At 37.9% G+C, this 23,984-nt stretch overlaps 2 protein-coding genes across 2 annotated transcripts in view; one reads left to right on the plus strand and one right to left on the minus strand.

Moving 5' to 3' along the window:
* LOC121379935 (tetraspanin-15-like) overlaps window positions 1-3,796 on the minus strand; it is a 52,744-nt gene extending 48,948 nt beyond the window's left edge. The window contains exon 1 of the mRNA XM_041508625.1: window positions 3,624-3,796. Coding sequence (XP_041364559.1) covers window positions 3,624-3,764 — 141 coding nt within the window. The 5' untranslated portion in view covers window positions 3,765-3,796. The remainder of the gene's footprint in view (window positions 1-3,623) is intronic.
* A 27-nt stretch (window positions 3,797-3,823) lies between these two features.
* The window catches only part of LOC121379934, a 54,121-nt gene continuing 33,960 nt past the window's right edge, over window positions 3,824-23,984 (plus strand). The window contains exons 1-3 of the mRNA XM_041508624.1: window positions 3,824-3,897; window positions 11,907-12,010; window positions 21,823-21,945. Of these exons, the coding sequence (XP_041364558.1) occupies window positions 21,841-21,945 (105 nt within the window). The 5' untranslated portion in view covers window positions 3,824-3,897; window positions 11,907-12,010; window positions 21,823-21,840. The remainder of the gene's footprint in view (window positions 3,898-11,906; window positions 12,011-21,822; window positions 21,946-23,984) is intronic.

Consider the following 23,984-nt stretch of genomic DNA (forward strand, 5'->3'; position numbering starts at 1 on the left):
GAAACATTTAAAGTACATTAATCATGGGTGTAGAAATGGAAAATACCTTACAATCTGCAAAAGTAACACTAACCAAGATTTACTAGTCTGTTAGAATTTATAAGTACTGTACTACTACTACTGTACTAGTCCATCAGTCTAGAGCATAATATTGTTGTAACAAAAAGGAAGGAAGGAAATGTTTTATTTAACGACGCACTCGACACATTTTATTTACAGTTATATGGCCTAGGACATATGGTTAAGAACCACACAGATATTGAGAGAGGAAACCTGCTGTCGGCACTTCATGGGCTACTCTTTTCAATTAGCAGCAAGGGATCTTTTATATGCACCATCCCATAGACAGGGTAGCACATAACACGGCCTTTGATGTACCAGTTGTGGTGCACTGGTTGGAGTGAAAAATAGCCCAATGGGCCCACCGACGGGAATCGATCCCAGACCGACTGCGCATCAAGCGAACGCTTTACCACTGGGCTACATCCCGCCCCTGTAAAAAAAACTGCATTTCAAATAATCAGCCATTGAAAAAAGAACTTTTTTTCTTTCTCTCTACGGATAGATTTTGTTGATGATGGATATACAACAAAAAAAAGAAGAAAAAAGGAATGAGATCAAGCTCAATTGGTAGAGTGCTCCGCTCAGGTGCCGACATGCATATAAATCACTTGCTGCTAATGGACAAATGTTGCAGAGTCGACTTCCTCTAACATTATGTCAGAACTACTAAATGTTTAACATCCAACAGTCGATGATTAAAAAATCAATGTGCTTTAGTGGTGCCATTAAACAAAACAATACAAAAAAGTATCCCCCTCCTATCATGTGATCAATTCTAGGACTGCCCTTTGCAAGTTCTTTAAGTAATATACAGATTTATATTATCTGCCAAATTCAATTGCCAAATTCAATTTCAGTTTGGTCAGTGATAGCAGGTGATCCTCTGCTGTCTGCTATATTTATGTCAGGGATAATGGACTGTCAAAAATCTGATCAGTTTCATTTCCCTGTGTCTGGTGACAAATTCACCAGGTCAACAGCTGACAAATTCACCAGGTTGTGTAAACAAAATATCTCAACAATAATAAATGACTGGTCAGGTTAAATAGCCATTTATTATGAGATTTAATGGAACAAGTCTCCAAGAATAAAAAATGTATTGCAAATCATTTAAAATAATAAAAATGGGTTAAAGGGACAGACCCTAGTTTTTAAACACTAAGGCATATATTTCACCTAGATCCTAGTTTCAACTTGTAAAAATGGACACTAACTTTGGTTAATTTACAAACCTGTAACAAATTTGGATATAACAGATTGAAACAAGAGTCTGTGACTCCATAGCCGTTACTTCTCAGACGCACATGCGTTTTTAACAATATGAAAAATGCATATTGCGGTATTACAAAAACCAGGATGACCAGAAACACTTCAGTTATACGGAAATGGATAATCTAAAGAATAAAATATACAAATAGAATAAGTAATGTTTGATTTCAGTGATCATAAACGGCTCTAATAGTGAGAAACATGCCATAATGGTTAAAAACTAGGGTATATCCCTTTAAGCAACTGATGTTCAACAAATTCAGATTTATAACCCATATCTTTTTTGCCAATTGCTGTTGGGCTATTTGTCATTCCTGCATATGTGCCACAACTGGTTTAACAAAGGCTGTGGTATGTAATATCCTGTATGTGGCATAGTGCATATAAAAGATCCTTTCTGTTAATTGAAAGTAGCTTTTAATGGAATGGAAACAGCAGGTTTCTATCTAATTACCTCTGTGGTCTTTAACCACATGTCTGACACTACATCCGTAGTTAAAATTTGTTGTGTATGTCATCAAAACATTCCTTTTTGTCCTTCTGGCAGTACTTTTAGTTGAAGTAGCTGGATGATTATTTCCATTTGCAGAGCACTAAATTTTCAACAGTAAACATTTTGTTCATTTGCAATTTATTATGCAAGTTTCAAAGATTATAACACAATTTTAAAATGTTAAATAGGGGCCTACTATTTGCCAATCAATTTTAATTATAATTTTACAAACCAAACATTCCCTGCTGAGGGTCTGTGGGTTGACTCCATTCAGCACTTGTAGGATGATTTAGCTCTTACATTAGTGAACAGATACAATCATAAAATTATAACCTAATCAGAACCTGTAATAGGTCAAACGGTCATGATAATCATTGTACGCACAGATTCCCTTAATTATAATTATAATTACAGGCAGACTCTCATAGAAACACATCTATAAAACTCCATGCAGGTTGATCTATCTGTTACAATCTTGGCAGTTGAAGCCAACATTGTTTGATGGTTTCTGTTACAAAACATTTTTCTTGGCAACTGGTCTGTTGGCCATCTGTTTGTTTACATTATTTATCAAGCAGCAAAAAAAAAAAACACCAGGGATTATTAATGTCGATGACAGTCACTTTTCGGACCCTTGTTTTGGCTTCGTACACAATAAATAAAACATATATTCAACAGTAAAAAAAATTTATATGATATATTTGACAAAAGGTACTTTTTATTTCTTTCATCTTTTAAAACTTAAAATTAATATTTTGTCCAGAATTATGAAAACGAAAAAAAATACCGACCTGTAAACAACGTTAGGTGCAAAAAGTGAATGTTGTCGACCTTAAAAAAGGACCAATGACAAACCAGATCAAAGAAGTGTATTTTGCATAAAACTAATTTATAGTCCTTCTGTTCATAGACATTGGGTTTTTTGTAAATAATTTCTGTTTCATTTGACTAAAAAGCCACACAAAAAAACAACCACACTATTTCTGTATGCAATTTAAAAAACTATCAGTTCAAAAATAGATTGTAAAGTATACTAATATTACCACAGTAACAACAAAAAACAAAACAATGAACGTTCACTGCCGGGAAAGCCTTTAAAGGGGCATTCCTGACTTTGCTGCAGTGTAAGATGTTTCAGACTAATAAAATAATTCTACGATTAAACATACATAATAAATATTTTTTCTTGCTTAGAATATCAGTGTCTGCATATTCAATTTGTTTCTGGTCATCTCAATATTTGTTAGAAGCCCAAACTGGATTTTGTCTTCAAATAATTTTATACCTACGAAAAAAATATTTTTAGGACATAAAATGAAATTTAACCTAGTACAGATATTAGAATGGTCAGAAACACATTTAATATACAGCCACTAATATTTTATGCAGAAAAATATATTTGATATGTTATTACAATCGTTAAAAAGTCTCTGTTAGTCGATAACATCTTAAAAATTGCAGCAAAATCAGGAATGTCCCTTTAAAAACGTTTTAAAATGCACACCCCTGACACTAAAGGGAAATGAAACCACTTTCGATATGTTCAAAAAATCAATCGCAGTGGTGGGTGAAGGGGTGGGTGGGGAAAATACTGGTATTAAGAAAAAAATAATACTATGCAAACGCTACTCTTAAAAAGGCAAGCTAAAACTAAAAATGCAAACACACACACACACACACACACCCGTGACACCATGGGAGCAGAACTTTTGTACAGCACTGTAGGTCAGAATGCGGAAAATTCTCCGTCACACCTGAACTAAAGACCTAATTTTAAAAGAACAATTCGAAAGCATACCACGTAGCAGATTGTGTAGATAAACAGTAGAATTTTGTTGCAGACGTGAGCCGCACAAGAACAGTAAGATCCACGGAATGGTTTTCGTTTCTGTTTCATTTCTGGCAACATTTTCTGCATACCTTCCGATTCTGCCGCCATTGTGCAGTCCTGACTGTTTCCAGTAGACGTCACGTGACAGTCACGAGGTTCTTCATGTTGCACGTAGTGATTTCGTTTTATTAGCAGTAACTAAGTTAATAGGTTGGCACGTGCAATTTGAGATTAAAGAAAGGTATGATTTTTTTTTGATTTTTTTAAGTGGCTTATTATTTCAGCCCTCCAGATATGGCTTACATTGTAAAATCGTCTAACAATTTTTAAAACGAGAAGGAATGTTTAACAACACATTGACACATGGTGTTAGGGAATGGGGTGGTTTTTGGACTTAAGACATAAAAGTGGTTACTTTGACAGTGGTACACAAAAATATAATTTTATTGGCCTATATAGATACATATGTATTTTTGTGCTTATATCCAGTTCAAGTACACTGTCCTGGGCACACACCTCAACTATCTGGACGGTCTTCCCAGGACACTGAGTGATTACTTGTTAGTGGTTAGTAATGAAAGAAGTTGGTGTTGAAGTTTTAAACCTACCCATTGAGTCGTTAAACTTGATCTTGGTGGGAGCAAGTATCAAAAGCCGAACACAGTACCTACGGTACCAGCGTTATGTTGAGTGATTAACCACCACACCACCATGGTCGGTTCATGACTCACTGGTGTAGCTATGATTTTATACTGGGGAGTGAGGTGGATAAGGCACACACACATACATACATACATACATACACACATACATACACACACATACATACACACACACATACACACACACACACACACACACAAACACTTGTCTACAAGTCATATTATGGGGAGAAAAAACAAACTTCAAACTTTGTTTTGGGACTACAGACAAATATAAAAAGTGAATGGGATAATAAATGAGGTGTGATGGGCGGGGGCGGGGGCATGGCACTCTCTCTCAGGCTACACCAGTGCCATGACTTACTAGACTATTCCTAGACATGGGGCAGGATTCAATTAAAGGGACATACCCTAGTTTTTAAACACTAAGGCATATTTTTTACTATTAGAGCCGTTTTGATAACTGAAATCATACTTTATTTATATTTTATTGTTTAGGTTATCTATTTCCATACATTTGAAGTGTTTTTGGTCATCCTGGTGTTTTTAATATCACAAAATGCAGTTCTCATATTTTTAAAAATGCATATGTGTCTGAGAAGTAACAGTTATGGAGTCGAGGTTTAGTCTATTTTTAGAGGGTATTTCACTATTTCAAAGTTACAGACTCATGTTTCACTCAGTTGTAACTTTATCCAAAATGTGTTACAGGTTTGTAGATTAACTAAACATAAGTGTTTATTTTTCACGGGTTAAAACTAGAGTCTGTCCCTTTAATGGTTTACAAAGCATATGCCCTTCTCCCCACCACCCCGTGGACAAAAATGTATGGGTTGTTTGTCCTATATAAATAAAGATAAAAGCCCCCACCTCCTTTAGTGATTGACTGTTGTGCGATGTGTCCTAATATTCTATAACTGGTATATAAAATCTGTGGTATATCCTGTCTGGGAATGTGCACACAATGGTGGTGAATGAGGAAAATATGTAAATTATTTTATTTGGTGGAGTTACCATTTTCGCATTGTGTATTTTCAGGATATTTGTCAAAAAATTAATTTTTGGGGAGTAGGCATGCCCTGGCATGCGCTGAATGTTTTTTAATCAGGATAATACATACCATGGCCTTTGATATACAACATTGTGCAGTTCAAGCTCATGTTCAGCAAAAAGTTTTCTATGATGTATCCCAGTGGGTTAAGAATGATTTGTGTTTGCTTAGTGAGAAAGAACTGTGTATAGTGGCTTTACGTCTTTCTACTGGTTAGCAGTAAGGTATCTTTTATAGTCAGTATCCCACATACAGGATAGTACATACAATGGTCTTTGTTACACCAGTTGTGGAGCACTGGCTGTCCAGAACAAGAAATAGCTCAATGGGCCCACCAACGGGGATTAAAAAAGTAAAGTTTGTTTTATTTAACGATGCCACTAGAGCACATTGATTTTTTTTATCTTATCATCGGCTATTGGGATCTGAACCCAGTACCTACCAGCCTGTAGACCGATGGCCTAACCACGATGTCATCGAGGCTGGTACCAACGGGGATTGATCCTAGACCAACTGCACATCAGGCTAAGTGCCTCCAACTCATCCTAGGGGCAAGACATAGCCCAGTGGTAAAGCATTTGTTTGAAGCACGGTCGGACTGGGATCTGAACCCAATACCTACCAGCCTGTAGACCGATGGCCTAACCACGATGTCATCGAGGCTGGTACCAACGGGGATTGGTCCTAGACCAACTGCACATCAGGCTAAGTGCCTCCAACTCATCCTAGGGGCAAGACATAGCCCAGTGGTAAAGCATTTGTTTGAAGCACGGTCGGACTGGGATCTGAACCCAGTACCTACCAGCCTGTAGACCGATGGCCTAACCACGATGTCATCGAGGCTGGTACCAACGGGGATTGGTCCTAGACCAACTGCACATCAGGCTAAGTGCCTCCAACTCATCCTAGGGGCAAGACATAGCCCAGTGGTAAAGCATTTGTTTGAAGCACGGTCGGACTGGGATCTGAACCCAGTACCTACCAGCCTGTAGACCGATGGCCTAACCACGATGTCATCGAGGCTGGTACCAACAGGGATTGGTCCTAGACCAACTGCACATCAGGCTAAGTGCCTCCAACTCATCCTAGGGGCAAGACATAGCCCAGTGGTAAAGCATTTGTTTGAAGCACGGTCGGACTGGGATCTGAACCCAGTACCTACCAGCCTGTAGACCGATGGCCTAACCACGATGTCATCGAGGCTGGTACCAACGGGGATTGGTCCTAGACCAACTGCACATCAGGCTAAGTGCCTCCAACTCATCCTAGGGGCAAGACATAGCCCAGTGGTAAAGCATTTGTTTGAAGCACGGTCGGTCTGGGATCGATCCCTGTCGGTGGGCCCATTGGGCTATTTTTCGCTCCGTGGTATGTGCTATCCTGTCTGTGGGATGGTGCATATAAAAGATCCCTTGCTGCTAATCGAAAATATTAGCCCATGAAGTGGCGACAGCAGGTTTCTTCTCTCAATATCTGTGTGGTCCATAACCATATGTCCAACACCATATAACCATAAATAAAATGTGTTGAGAATGTCATTAAATAAAACATTTCCATCCTTCCTCTCCACTGGTTAGCAGCAAGGGATCTTAGCCAGTATCCCACATACAGAATAGTTCATACTGTTCAGAACAAGAAATGGCTCAATGGGCCCACCAGTGGGGATTGATCCTAGACCAACTGCACATCAGGCCAAGTGCCTCCAACTCATCCTAGGTACCAACTGGCCTCTGAATCTGTAAACATGATTTCAACCATTGAAAATTAATATGCATGTATAATATACAAATATGTGAACTCAGTTTTTAAATATTTAGATGAACAGTTGTTTTATTATATCAATGTGCAGGGGTGTTACTAATTTAAACAAAGTGGGGTTTTTTCATGTTCTTGTAAATTTATGTTAGTCCTGTAAAGTGAACTCAGTCTTCAAGGGAATTTGTACAGTTCAAAATATCTCCTTGGTCTGTTCTGTTAGCAGAAAAACAAATAACTGTTATAAACTAATATGTTTATGTTGCTTTGTAGACTTACCCTTATATTTAACTGTGAAGATTTGACACAGTAACTGAAATTATTTATTCAGCAGGTAAGTAATCATTAAGTATATTGGAAGGATTACTGTTTCAGGACTTGGATAAGGCCCAAAACACACTGGGTCTGGGTCTGGGTCTGGGTCTGGCAAGTGTGGCACAAAGGATACAGTATGGTGGAACATAAAAATGTACTGAGAGGTCACAAATGATTGCATGAAAACTTGCAAGTAAAAATAATGTTGTTAATTCATGTATTCAGAAGCAATACTGTTTGTCTTCAATTATACCACTGATCCTGTGTTTTGATGTATGTTTTGTTTTTGTTTTTTTAACCTGTAACAAATATTTGTAGTTAGGTCAACAACAAGTCAAAATCAAGTCAAGATCAGGAGAAATAATAGTAGTCTGTGGCAGACAAGAAACTACAAACCCTCGAGATCTAGACTTGTTTCATACACACAGTTTCATCTTCAACAGCCACCCATGGTAGATTCTCTTTATCTTCTGGGTGGGGGATTTTAGACTGGTTTCATACACAGTTTCATCTTCAACAGCCACCCATGGTAGATTCTCTTTATCTTCTGGGTGGGGATTTTAGACTTGTTTCATACACACAGTTTCATCTTCAACAGCCACCCATGGTAGATTCTCTTTATCTCTGGGTGGGGGATTTTAGACTTGTTTCATACACACAGTTTCATCTTCAACAGCCACCCATGGTAGATTCTCTTTATCTTCTGGGGAGGGATTTTAGACTTGTTTCATACACAGTTTCATCTTCAACAGCCACCCATGGTAGATTCTCTTTATCTTCTGGGTGGGGGATTTTAGACTTGTTTCATACACACAGTTTCATCTTCAACATCCACCCATGGTAGATTCTCTTTATCTTCTGGGTGGGGGATTTTAGACTTGTTTCATACACACAGTTTCATCTTCAACAGCCACCCATGGTAGATTCTCTTTATCTTCTGGGTGGGGGATTTTAGACTTGTTTCATACACACAGTTTCATCTTCAACAGCCACCCATGGTAGATTCTCTTTATCTCTGGGTGGGGGATTTTAGACTTGTTTCATACACACAGTTTCATCTTCAACAGCCACCCATGGTAGATTCTCTTTATCTCTGGGTGGGGGATTTTAGACTTGTTTCATACACACAGTTTCATCTTCAACAGCCACCCATGGTAAATTCTCTTTATCTTCTGGGTGGGGGATTTTAGACTTGTTTCATACACACAGTTTCATCTTCAACAGCCACCCATGGTAGATTATCTTTATCTTCTGGGTGGGGGATTTTAGACTTGTTTCATACACACAGTTTCATCTTCAACAGCCACCCATGGTAGATTCTCTTTATCTTCTGGGGAGGGATTTTAGACTTGTTTCATACACACAGTTTCATCTTCAACATCCACCCATGGTAGATTCTCTTTATCTTCTGGGTGGGGATTTTAGACTTGTTTCATACACACAGTTTCATCTTCAACAGCCACCCATGGTAGATTCTCTTTATCTTCTGGGTGGGGGATTTTAGACTTGTTTCATACACACAGTTTCATCTTCAACAGCCACCCATGGTAGATTCTCTTTATCTCTGGGTGGGGGATTTTAGACTTGTTTCATACACACAGTTTCATCTTCAACAGCCACCCATGGTAGATTCTCTTTATCTTCTGGGTGGGGGATTTTAGACTTGTGTCATACACACAGTTTCATCTTCAACAGCCACCCATTGGGCTATTTCTCGTTCCAGCCAGTGCACCAATACAAGTATATCAAAGGCCATGGTATGTGCTGTCCTGTCTGTTGGATGGTACATATTAAAGATCCCTTGCTACTAATGGAAAAATATAGCAGGTTTACTCAAGATTATATGTCAAAATTACCAAATGTTTGACACCCAGTAGCCGATGATTAATACATCAGTGTGCTCTACTGGTGTTGTTAAACAAAGCAAACTTTAACATTATCTTCTGATGTTTTGTTTTTTGCTTGTTTCTTTTTAACATACAACTACTGACCTACTGATTTTGACCAACTGATGGGTGGAAATGCGAGACTGTTGATAACTCTGCTCGATACTGACTGACATGACTGTGTCTGACACTGCCAGACAGATACACATCTCGGAACAGTCACCAACTTAACAATGTGCTGGGAATGCAGGCCCATATACGGGGGTGGGGGCATGTCTGTGTAACAGGTATATAAGCACCCCCCTATAAATTACCAAAAGTCAACATTTCTTCTATTAAATTTAGATAATGCTATGAAAACTGATTCTGGTTTAAATGATACCCTGGTAATTCAGGTTTAAACTGTGTTAAATTAGTGATTCTGTCCTAAACTATACCCTAGTGAATCTGTCTTAAACTATACCCTAGTTATTTTAGGATAGGCATGGTCCCAAAAATTCCTTTTCTATTTGTGATGTGGATTTGTGATGTGGATTTATGTATTATCAGTACAGTTCATGGAATGATGGTCACAGGTGTTATCTCTGGTTATCACTCAAAGGTTGGCCATCATGCAGTCACATGACAAACATCTCATACTAAATGTCTTGTGATACACGTACAAACACTCATTACCAACACAACTTGGTGCTGCATTCATCATTAAGGATTTTAAAAACTCAGAATGCTTCGTTTAATTCTGTTATGTATTGTTGGATTGGTTACAGGTAATTTATCAGATTTTTTAGTTTTGCTAATTAAATGTCATTATTTAGTAAAAAAAACTTACTGTGTCTTCAGTCATTCAGTAATTAAAACAAAAAGCCTTACTGGCTTCTAGTTTTAGAATGCTATTATACCAAATGCAGTGGACACTGTCTAAACCAGATTAAAGTGGGACTGGCGAAATGTGCCAGTATACAGAGAGTGCTGGATTATGGAGGTTTCTACTGTCACTGAACTGGACTTTGTGAGCATGCCAGTTTACACAGAAATCTGGATTACACATATGATGGTTTGGATCAATTGTATTAATGCAATTTTCTGTTTAATTTGATAACATATTTAATGGATGTTTGATTTTAAATCAGTGTCATACCTAACCTAAAATAACTAGGGCAAGGGACAGTAAAAAAAAGGATTGGGGCACAAAAGACCAGGGTGCTATTAAATACATGTGTATATGTTTGATCCCTACCAGCCTCAGTGGCACAGTGGTTAAGCCATCGGACTACAGGGTGGTAGGTACAGGGTTTCGCAACCGGTACTGGCTTCAACCCAGAGCGAGTTCTTAACAGCTCAATGGGTAGGTGTAAGGCCACTACACCCTCTTCTCTCTCACTAACCAACTAACATCTAACCCACTGTCCTGGACAGACAGCCCAAATAGTTGAGGTGTCTGCCTAGGACAGCGTTCTTGAACCGTAATTGGATATATGAACGGAAATAAGTTGAAATGAATGAATGAAATGTTTGATCCCTACTGGATGTGTTTTCAGACATCGTCAGACCACTAAAATGGCCCCTTTTCTTATTTTTTGATGTTATAACTTTACATCTTTTTAATACTAGTAAGCCATTACAACTCATTTTGGTTGGAGTTGGTATTCAAAGCCAGCACTTAACCATTCTTATAGCTATTGACTCTTAATATTTAGGCCTGAAATATGTCTGGCTATTACAGGGTTTTTTTTACTGTTAAATTACACCTTGTTTAAAATGTTTTGCCTAAATTATCAGTTTTGGTAAATCCAATGAGTTTCTGGTGATGCTAATGTTTGAGTAGCTAAAAATGCATTATATATATTATATAATAGAAAAGACACGTGTGTCATAAATGTGAATGACAAAACCATATTCGGTGATCAAAATTATATCTTTGAACAAGGCAGATCAAAAGGATATTTTAGGCAATGTCGTGATTGCTTCTAGGGTCTGCAGCTTCAAAGTCACTGTGCCACTGGCAGGACTTAGCCCAATGGTTAAGTGCCCACTTGATGTGTGGTCAGTTTAGGATTGATTCCCATTGGTGGGCCCATTGGACTATTTCTCATTCCAGCCAGTGCAACACAACTGGTATATCAAAGGCTGTGGTATGTGCTATCCTGTTTATGGAATGGTGCATATAAAAGATCCCTTTCTGCTAATCGAAAAGAATAGCCCATGAAGTGGCGACAGCAGGTTTCCTCTCTTATTATCCATGTGGTCCTTAACCACATGTCCGATGCCATATAACCATAAATAAAATGTGTTGATAAATAAAATATTTCCTTCCTTCCCTAATTAAAATGTGTTGAGTGCATTGTTAAATAAAACATTTCCTTCCTTCCTTCTCTAAATAAAATGTGTTGAGTGCATTGTTAAATAAAGCATGTCCTTCCTTCCTTCCTTCCTTCTCTAAATAAAATGTGTTGAGTGCATTGTTAAATAAAGCATGTCCTTCCTTCCTGTGCCACTGAAGCTGGTTCTCCTTGTTTTTTTACAGTTTAACCATTTTGTAGTAAAATATTTATGACAATACTGTGATATGTTTTAATTTCAGCCTCTCCAATCCTGGTGAAGGATGGCAACAGTGAGGTCATCTGTGATGTCTGTCTAGTTCTTCTCAAGGATGTCCAACAACAAATCTCCAATGAGAAAAACCAGGTAATCAAGTTTTAACCTAATTCTTATTGTGATGGTTGTGCGTCAGTGTTTTGTAGAAAGCACAGTAAAGTGATTATGTTATTACTGTCTAAATTCCAGGTTACTTGAAATTGTTATTAGTTTTATAAAACACATCATTCCTCCTGGATCGTGTAGACCAACTGTCTCTTTTTTCCCCTGGATTGGTGCAGTTAATTGGAAACAGGGTATCTGTGAATAAAAAAAAAGTGATTATGTTACAATAGTCACAGATAAAGTAATAAGAAAGCAAATAAAATATTACCTCAGTGGCCGTGTATAATCAATTATTAGTATTTGTTCAACTTGGAATGAAAGAGAAAAAAAAGTGGAGTGCTTTTCTGAGGTGCTTGCATCACAGAATCAAATCACCCATTCTATGATTGTTTTGTTTTTCCTGTCCCAACCAGTGCACCACAACTGGTATATTAAAGACCGTGGTATGTGCTATCCTGTCTGTGGAATGATGCACATAAAAGATCCCTTGCTACTAATAAAAAAAATGTAACAGGTTTTTTCTTTAAGACTACTAGTATATATGTCAGAAATAACAAATATCTGACATTCAATAGCCAATGATTAATAAATCATTGTGCTTTAGTTGTGTCAATAACACCCCTCCCCCCCCCCCCCCCAAAAAAAAATCTAACCTACCATATAATTTATGTTCTGCGTTAAAAAGTCCAGACTTTTCATGTGATCAACTGATAATACAGTAAAACCTGTCTAAACCAGATCAGGCCAGATCATGTTTAGATGGTCTCATCTAAGAATTTAGAAAATTCAGGACCATGAAATTTGGCTGGTTATGACATGTTTCCGGTTTATTCAGGGTCCAGTTTAGACAGGTTTTACCATACTAGTAGACAGTGCAGACATGACAAGACTATACACCATTATATATTTTAGTGGGTTTTTAAAAAAAAACATTCATTTGGGATGTGCCCTGAGATGTTTTTTAGTTGTAGTCATTCCGGAATTAAAAGTAGTGATCAAATATCCTCATCTGAATTATTTTATCATTCAGGGCTCACACTGGAATCAATTCTGGTTTAGAAAATTTTCAGATATGTAAATATTTCCTTGAAAAGTATTATTAAAAAAAGTGATTAATTTAAGAAATGTTTTATCAGCCAAATACTAAACGTTGTTGCCATTTTGTATAAAAATTAGTAATTGGCTAATTTGGCACTGGACAGGGTGAACCCGATGACTCTCTCCCAGAAATCCATCAACATGTTATGCTTAAGAGGGAAGGACTTTCATGAAGGAAGGAAGAAATGTTTTATTTAATGTCACACTCACACATTTTAATTATGATTATATGGTGTTGGATATGTGGTTAACAACCACACAGATAATGAGAACAGAAATTGGCTGCGGTCACACTCTTTCCAATTAGCAGCAAAGGATCTTTTATGAGCAGCATCCAACAGACAAGAAAGTACATACCACAACCTTTGTAACACCAGTTGTGGAGCACTGGCAGGAACAAGAAATAGGTATTTGGGCTCACCAACGGGGATCGATCCTAGACTGATTACACATCAGTTAAGTACTTTACTACTGGGCTACGTCCCACCCTAAAAGACTTACATATACTATGGTAAACAAAATGGGTTGCTGAAATTTAAATGGAGTAGAATGAACATTGAAAAATGACAAATAATTGGAATGTCTGGAACCAGTTTCACTTGATGGGAATGTTCAAAATGTTAAAGACATGATAGGTCAATTATTGTTGAGCAAATTGTAGCTTAATCAAATCAATCAACATTGTGAGGTGTAGATAAGGCAATTCCAATCCAAGGGAAAAAATGTTTTTGTTTTTCTAAGTAATGAGACCCTTACAAAAACATTTTGTCCCAAGAGTTGGAATTGCCTTATTTTTACCTCACAACTGTGATTGATTCTTTTTCTTGCCCAGTAATAAAACATTAATTTTGTAAACTAAGGGTTGTTTATTCTAGAATCAGTGACAGCATCGGTTGCCAGCTCCTGGGGCAAGGCAAGTATTGGGTGTCAGCCCGGGACATAGAAAAGCCTATTTTGTGTAGTACCGGTTTGCCAAATTATGAATGTCCCAGGAAGTAGAAGGAACTAATTGGTTTACATGTTCTGCAGTGTGAGCCGTGTTTTCTTTACCAACGAAATGAGAAGCGTTTATAGTCAAGCATTACTGTTCGGGGTAGCAAATGAGCAGGCGCTTGTGTATGTTTTCTTTTCTTTTATTGTTTTTTTTTCTTTTTCTCCTGTTTTGTTTTATTTTGCTCGTATTGGTCTCTACTGATCACATCAGAGAATGTTTGCATTTTAGTTGAAAGCTGCGAGAATCAACGGAAAATGTTTTGCGTTCAAAATGAATTGTAAAACTGAATTATAGAATCAATTAATGTGTTACTGAAGTTTGAATAAAACTGTTATGCTACTTTCAAATTGGATAGTTTGTTGTATTAACATATAAAAATTAACAAACAGACGTAGATACAGAGAGACAGACACACAGACAGACAACAGATTGACAGACTGATTTACACCAGAGTCGTTAAAACTTAGGTTGGAGCCGATATTATTGTATAGCTTTTAAACATTTCTTTTCTTTTATTTATTTGTAATACCCACAACATAACCAATGAAACAAATTCTTAGTGCTAATAACTGTACTGTGGTACATAATTAGTTCATTGTTACCTTTTGACTGCACACACGTCAACCAGGTAAAAGGGCAATTAACGATTACCAGGACGTAGATAGATCCTAATTACCGTAGTACACATCAACAAGTCCCACGAGGTAGAATTCATTTTAGGACCATTTATACAAGTTTATCTCCTTCCCGGGCCATAACCAAGTATTGCGCCCCCTAACCAGGGGACCGTTAGCTCCTACAAACTCATTTAATCCTATCCACATTATGCAGTGACATTTAATGTAACAACTTGACCATAAATATAAAGTTGAAAATATTCATTTAAAAAAATATTTTTGAAACAATGATTCAATTTGAAATAGCAACATTGTGAATTTTTGAATAAAAAAAAGAAAGAAATGTTTTATTTAACGATGCACCACTCAACACATTTTAATTACGGTGATATGGTGTCAGACATATGGTTAAAAAAGTAAAGTAAAGTTTGTTTTATTTAACGACGCCGCTAGAGCACATTGATTTTTTATCTTATCATCGGCTATTGGACGTCAAACATATGGTCATTCTGACACTGTTTTTAGAGGAAACCCGCTGTCGCCACATAGGCTACTCTTTTTACGACAGGCAGCAAGGGATCTTTTATTTGCGCTTCCCACAGGCAGGATAGCACAAACCATGGCCTTTGTTGAACCAGTTATGGATCACTGGTCGGTGCAAGTGGTTTACACCTACCCATTGAGCCTTGCGGAGCACTCACTCAGGGTTTGGAGTCGGTATCTGGATTAAAAATCCCATGCCTCGACTGGGATCCGAACCCAGTACCTACCAGCCTGTAGACCGATGGCCTGCCACGACGCCACCGAGGCCGGTGACATATGGTTAAGGACCACACAGATATTGAGAGGAAACCCTCTGTCACCACTTCATGGGCTACTCTTTCCAGTTAGCAGCAAGTGATCTTTTATATGCACCATCCCACAGACAGGATAGCACATACCACAGCCTTTGATATACCAGTCGTGGTGCACTGACTGTGACGAGAAATAGCCCAATGGGCCCACTGACGGGGATCGATCCCAGACCGACTGCGCATCGAGCAAGCGCTGTACCACTGAGCTACATCCCGCTCCGAATTGTTGAATAAGTATTTAAACAGAATTCTGAAACAAAATGATGTCAATCATTGTAAAACATGAGTTATGATGTCAGACTTAGTTAGAAATTGTCTAGTATTAGAGTCAGACAGATTTATCTTGCACTGTGCTAAAGATAGCTAATTAATTAAGTTCAGTGGATACAGTACATTAATTTTTTTTATCAGGGGCGGGATGTAGCCCAGTGGTGGGCCCATTGGGCTTTTTCTCGCTCCAACCAGTGCACCATGACTGGTATATCAAAGGCCGTGGTATGTGCTATCCTGTCTGTGGGATGGTGCATATAAAAGATCCATTACTGCTAATCGAAAAGAGTAGCCCATGAAGTGGCGACAGCTGGTTTCCTCTCTCAATATCTGTGTGGTCCATAACCATATGTCTGATGCCATATAACCGTAAATAAAATGTGTTGAGTGCGTCGTTAACTAAAACAGTTCCTTCCTTCATATTTTATCATTGCTTTAGACACAAGTAAACATCACAGACGCTGTCTCTTGATAAAAAGAGAACATTTGAACTTTTCTTGTGATGTAGTGTCATCAACACACAATGTTTTGTAGGTTAAATCGTGACACATTTTCCTATATTAATATATGAGCTGTCACACGTGAAAACCTACAACTTAGCATGACGTCAGAAACCGAGTAAACACAGCTCAAAGTTTGACATCACATGTAAACGCGGAAGTAAAAGTTGTTTGTTTTGAAGAATTTAGAAGATGACATCTTCTTTACATGAAGATCAGTTTGAAGTAAAATATATATATGTACAATAGTGTTTGGTTACTATTTTGTATTTTGTACCTGAGAACATTGGTCGAGATCGTTAGCGATACCATCAGTACTTTGATACACATTTACAAGCATAGGGAGAAGTCCTATATATCGATATGGTATGCAAGTATCACACGTTTTTATAAGGTACATGATTATACATAACATAAAGTTCAACAACTTTTCTAGAAGTTAAATACAATATTCACAAGTTAGACCAAACATCAAATTAGGATCATATCGGGTTGCATGGGTCTACCACTCGGTTAGGCCTACCTGTTCTGTGGACTACAATCAACACCACTATTTCTACTCCTATTTCTATTTATAATCTAAATACTGAAAACTAAGTCATTTCCTACAAAATATATATATATGTCAGTAACAATACTACATTTTTAGGTCTGGTCTGAGATCGATCGCTGTCGGTGGAGCCATTGGGCTATTTTTCGGCCCATCTAGTGCACAACGACTGGCATATCAAAGGCCGTGGTATGTGCTATCCTGTCTATGGGATGGTGCATATAAAACATCTGTTGCTACTAATAGAAAAATGTAGCGGGTTTCCTCTGTAAGACTATAGGTCAATATTACCAAATGTTTGACATCCAATAGTCGATGATTAATAAATCAATGTTCTCTAACTTTAACCTTAACTGTATTGGATGAATATGATAAATACAGTCCAGTAGATGTTGACAATAATACTGAACGTAGAATCAAACACTTATTTGATGATAACACCAGTGAGCAGAATGACACTGAACCTCATCCAATTAGCACAAGTTACAGAAAGGAATGAATGAATGAATGTTTAATGACACCCCAGCACGAAAAATACATCGGCTGTTGGGTGTCAAACTATGGTAATGGAAGTTACAGAAAGGATGCAGTGGATTGTCTTTTAGAAAATAATCTGAAAATCAAATTTATGACCATATTTTGAAGTTGAGGGAAATGGAAAAAGAGCAGAAGGAAATGTATTCCTACATAATATTCTTACTGGGTAAAAATTAAAAGAGGGTGGAAGCCCCCCTCCACCCCCACCCCCTAAAAAAGAAACCAAAGAGAAAAAGAAAAAAAGGGGTGGGAAACATGGTTAACGTATAGGCTAGCCCAAGTACTAAGTGTAGGCCTATCATTGGGTATTGGTCGACTTTGCGAAAAGACATACCACTTGTTTTAATATTATTTTAATAAAGATTTCAAGATATCTAAAAAAAATAAAGGTGTTCCTCAGAATTGGGATATCATGTCTGTGTTCTTTTTATTTCTTCACCGAATGAATCGATTGCACTGATATCGCCAGTTTCATTTTTGTAAAGGCGGTGTATATATAATTTGGTTTCCAAGAAAAATACTTTTAATGATGAACACTTTCGTTATTTTTATAAGCAGTGATACCCCCAAAATGAAAACTTTCTAATATTTTATAAAGAATTGCTGAATAAAGAAACAACTAATTAAAAATCATCAGTTACAACCAACTACATCTGCAATTGAGAACAAAATATCAGACGAAAGTTAGTGAACATAAAAACTGATTGACCGAGGCTGTTAAAATAGTGTTAAACGAATGCTTAAGCAAGGCTTTTGGACTGGTATGCATATGCAAAGATATATAATGCACATTATTACTTAATATCAACAAATATATTATTATATTTAATTAATAAAACGGTTAAATGTCATGGCTATTAGATATAATGGGTGCAGCCATTTTGTTTCATTCCAGTGAATACGCCCTCTGGCGAGCTGGTGGTTACGTAATACTTAACGCGTAACGTCAGGAATGAGCCTTAGAACTAGAGAAACATGATCTACCTGGTTTTTGCGGGATGATAAATAGTCATACATTGTAATGTTCTGTAATAATATACATCCCAGTAAGCCAGCAATAAGTATATCCAGCACTATATATATTATCGAAAATCACTGCTTTTGTTTACACTGTACATACAGGAGATGGTCAGGAGCTGACGTCACTTCGCCCCAAGCTAGCTGTCCCGGTCACCTCGAAAAGAAAAGAAAATGGCTGCCCCCAGTTAGCAGGAATAATCACGTTTTTTTATTAACACTAAAATTACGCATTTTTCATTTGGTAAAGTGTCAGTATGTGTTGATGGTCCGGGTATGCATCTTTGCAACACATAAGGCTCATGTTTTAGTTTACTCTCCCTTTAAATTATGTTTCAGTAACTATTGTAAGCTACTGAAGTTTTTCCACACCGCAGCTTGTTTTCTTTGATGTCGAGTGTGCCGACTAATTGATTTGATTTTTTTTCAGTTTGAAAAAAAGTGTCCAATATGAAATAGTGGAGCTGGATTCTGTAAAATATAGTAGGATGCAGGAAAATAAAGAGGGATGGAGAAAAATAAAGGGGGCGGCAAAACACGAAAGCGGGGCGGCAAAATGCAATAGTGGGCCGGCCGCCCCGCTTAAATGGAACAGTGAGAACACTTGTCACAACAGAAACAAAACTAAATATAAAACCATTTGACACTTTGTCTGCCCCAAGTACCAGGTTACAACATGCCCACTACCAACCGAAGAATGAAACGATATCGTTCGACTGTACGACACCAATAAAATATTAAATTACTTCATAGTGGATACAGGAATCTGAATAAAGTGGGATGGGGTGCAATATGTAACAGAAAATTGAAAAACATTGGTGCGAAATGTTGTAGTTTGCTAAATTTCATATCTCTCACTAATTAGTATTAGCCTACATTCATGTATGGGATCTTTAGATTAATTTTAAGAAATTAAATTGGAATATATAGCTTTAAATTTTTTTTATTAATAAATCGGAATATATAACTTAAAATACTGGGTAAAAATAAAATGAACAAAGTACCGATTCCAAATCAATTGATTTCATTGAAATTGGATGGGAAGTAGAATAAGGTAATAACATTGAAATTTCATTTTGACACCATCAACTTTGATTTTGAAAACGTTACGTCATTAATGCTTTATTTTTACAAAATATAATTAAGATAGAGCCCAAATACCTGAGATTTAATTTTGTAAGGTTATTACCTTTTATTTACCAAAAAATAAGACGAACTTTTTTTGCTAAGTTGTAGGTTTTCCCATGTGACGGCTCATATGTATACATGGATGTCTCGATAGCTCAGAGCGCATCGTGGTTAGTCTTGCAATTTGCAGGCAATTCGGTTCGAGTCCCAGCAATGACATGGAACAATTTGTGAGGCCAGAAAGGATTTAATTATACCCTGTGCCAGTGCGTTAATATCTATGTATGTAACAGTCAACCTCGACATACATACAATATATAGATGTTCATACATCAATACATACATACATACATACATACATACATACATACATACATACATACATACATACATCATACATACATACATGTATATGTACATTTGTATGTGCCATGTATTGTTTTTATCTACATGTAGTTATGTTACACCATTTTGCATTGGTCAGTTAGAACTTTCTAGTAAAAGTACAGATTTAATTCATTGATCTGTAAAAGCTATACCTGTTTTTATCTGGTGGCTGTTATTTAGGACTCTGGATCAGGTTATCAGCGTGGTTCACAATTCACTGCTATTATCAGCTACAGGTGTATTTAATGATAGCTGACAAACACAGTTGTCAACAATGTACACACCCATTGTTCATGTCTGAACTTTACTATACAACAAATTAAATTCTTATAGATATATGGTATACACAAATAAATATAATCCTCCAGTCTTTGTTTAGTTTTTTTATTTATTTAGTTTTTTTTGCAGTGGGGAGGGACTTGAGGATCTAGCTTAGTTAGTAGAGCACTTGCATGGGGTGCTTTGATCTTAGTCTGTCTGTCTGTCTGTCTGTCTGTCTGTCTGTCTGTGTGTGTGTCTCTCTCTCTCTCTGTCTCTCTCTCTCTCTGTCTCTGTCTCTCTGTCTCTCTCTCTCTCTGTCTCTGTCTCTCTCTCTCTCTCTCTCTCTCTCTCTCTCTCTCTCTCTCTCTCTCTCTCTCTCTCTCTCTGTCATTCTGTCTCTGTCTCTCTCTCTCTCTCTCTCTCTCTCTCTCTCTCTCTCTCTCTCTCTCTCTGTGTGTGTGTGTGTCTCTTTCTCTGTGTATGTCTGTGTGTCTCTCTCTCTGTCTGTTTCTCTCTCTGTCTCTGTCTGTCTCTCTCTCTCCCTGGGGTGGGACAGTGGTAAAGAATTCTCTTGATGCACGGTCTGTCCAGGATCAATCTCTGTCGGTTGACCCATTGGGCTATTTCTCGTTCCTGCATAAAAAGCAAATATAATATATATCTTAATGTATACTATTTCACGATTAAACCCTTAATAAATTAAAATATTTACTTAATAGCCTAATAAAAGTTTGTCAGAAACCTGTTTATCATCCATAATTCCATTGGGGCACCAGCCACCTCCAGCTCTGAAGCTGGGGGAGGGGGGAATCAGGGGGCACCAGCACATCCAACTTTGAAGCTGGGGGGAGAGGGGAATCGGGGGAACCAGTTCCTCTAACTCTGAAGCTGGGGGGTGTAGAATATTCTAGAATTTGTTAACAAGAATGTAGCTCATTTCATTTTCATGTAGTTCATCACAATGGCAACCGGCCTTGGTGGCGTAGTGGTTTGGCCATCGGTCTACAGGCTGGTAGGTACTGGGTTCGGATCCCAGTCGAGGCATGGGATTTCAAATCCAGATACCGACTCCAAACCCTGAGTGAGTGCTCCGCAAGGATCAATGGGTAGGTGTAAACCATTTGCACCAACCAGTGATCCATAACTGGTTCAACAAAGGCCATGGTTTGTGCTATCCTGCCTGTGGGAAGTGCAAATAAAAGATCCCTTGCTGCTAATCGGAAAGAGTAGTCCATGTAGTGGCGACAGTGGGTTTCCTCTTAAAAATCTGTGTGGTCCTTAACCATATGTCTAACGCCATATAACCGTAAATAAAATGTGTTGAGTGTGTCGTTAAATAAAATATTTCTTTCTTTCTTTCTTTCATCACAGTGGAGCAGCCAATCAAAAGTCTTAAATCAGTGACAATCATATGTTGGATATCGCTATGTAATATAAATTTCATGCACTATTCTTTCAAATAGATCAAAGTTCAGAAACCTTAAAAAAAAAAAATCCATTAAAATGCAGTTTCATTTTGCATTTCTACAAGAATATTGTAATTTGAAGACTCTGTAGTTTCCATTCTGCATTTGATATTTGCAGGCTAAATTTGTGGATCATATGATTACCAAGTGTGATCGCCTGGAGGGATTCGCCAAGGAACGATGTTTCGATGTTGTCCACAGCCTGAGTCCTGCCATGGTTCAGCTATTTGCCCATGAAATGGTAGGAGTGTGTGTTAATGCAGGGGACATAGTCTAGTGGTAAAGCACTCACTTGATGCACGGTCAGTGGGCTCATTGGGCTATTTCTCGTTCCAGCCAGTGCACCATGAAAGGTTATGGTATGTGCTATCCTGTCTGTGGGATGGTGCATATAAAAGATACCATGCTACCAATGGAAAAATTTAGTGGGTTTTTTCTCTAAGACTATATGTAAAAGTTACCAAATGTTTAACATTCAATACCCAATGGTTTTTAAAACAATGTGCTCTAGTGGTGTCATTAAACAAAACAAACAGTCAACTATAGCTAATTGCATTTTTCATTTTGTATTAACTTGGATAAGACTATTGGTAAACTTTGTTTTCGTTATTTTATTCCCATTTTATTGTCATATTTTTGTTAACCTAAAAAGGACACCTTTTCTTCCTTCTATCCCAACTTACTATGATACTTTTGTCTGTCAATTCATCCATCTATTATTCCATCCATCAGTAATTTTATTCTTATTTTCTTATATAATGTTAATCTATCCATCCATCCATCATATAGCCATCCATCTTTCCATTATTCTCTCCTATGACAGTCCATTAATCAATCCATCTACTCATTAGTCCATCCATACCTCCATTCATCCATCCACTCACCCACCAATTAATCTATCCACCCATCTATCCATCCATCCATCCATCCATCCACTCACCCACCAATTAATCTATGCATCCATCCATCCATCCATCCATCCATGCATCCATCCATCCATCCACCCACCCACCCATCCATCAATCCATTTAGCCAAATATCCAACCAATTAACCATCCATCCATTCATCCATCTATCCATCCATCCATATATCCGTCCATCCATCCATCCATCTATCCGTCTGTCCATCTGTCCATCCTTCTGTCCATCCATCAATCCACCTGTCCATCCATCCTCCTATCCGTCCATCCATCTATCCATCCATCAATCCATCCATCAATCCATCCATCCATTTAGCCAACTATCCATCCATCTATCAATTCTTCCATCCATTATCCATCCATCCATCCATCTATTCACCCATCTATCCATCCACCCGTCCATCCATCCATCATGCAACCATCTATCCATCTATCCATGTATCCTTCCATCTATCCATCCATACACTCATCTACCCATCCATCCATGCATCCATCCATTCATCTGTCCAATACCTACCCATCCATCCATTTAGCCAATTATCCAGCCTACCAACCATCCATCCATCTGTCCATCCATCTATCCATTTGCCCAAACAACCACCCACCAACCCACCCATCCATCCATCCATCCATCCATCTGCCCAAACACCCACCCACCTACCCATCCATCCATCAATCCATCCATCATATATCCATCCATTTTTCCATTACTCTATCCTATCACATTCCATTCATCAATCCATCCACCCATCCATCATCCATTCATACCTCCATCCATCCATCCATTCATCCACCAATTAGTCTTTCCATCATTACATCCATCCATCCATCCACCTACCATCCATCTATCTATTTAGCCAACTATCCAACCAACCATCAGTCCATCCATTCATCCATCCATTTAGCCACCTATCCATCCATCCATCCTTCCACCCATTATTCACCCATCCATCCATCATCCACCCATCTATTCACCCATCTATCCATTAATGCATCCATCCACCAGTCCACCCATCCACAATTCAACCATCCATTCATTTACCCATCCAATCATCCATCTACCAATCCATTATCCACCCTTCTATCCATTCATCATCCACCCATATATCCTTCAATTCATCCATACACACCTACCCATCTATTCATCCACCCATCAATCAATCCATACACCATTCCATCCACTCTTCCATCCATCAGTCACCTGTCATCCACCTATCCATCCATCAATCCATCCATCCATCATCAATACACCCACCCATCCTTTCATATATGCATCCATCCATCCATCCATCCATCCATCCATCCATTCATTCATTCATACACACACCTACCCATCCATCCACCCATTCATTCACCAACA

The sequence above is a fragment of the Gigantopelta aegis genome, chromosome 8 (assembly GCF_016097555.1).
Source record: "Gigantopelta aegis isolate Gae_Host chromosome 8, Gae_host_genome, whole genome shotgun sequence".
NCBI lineage: Eukaryota > Metazoa > Mollusca > Gastropoda > Neomphalida > Peltospiridae > Gigantopelta > Gigantopelta aegis.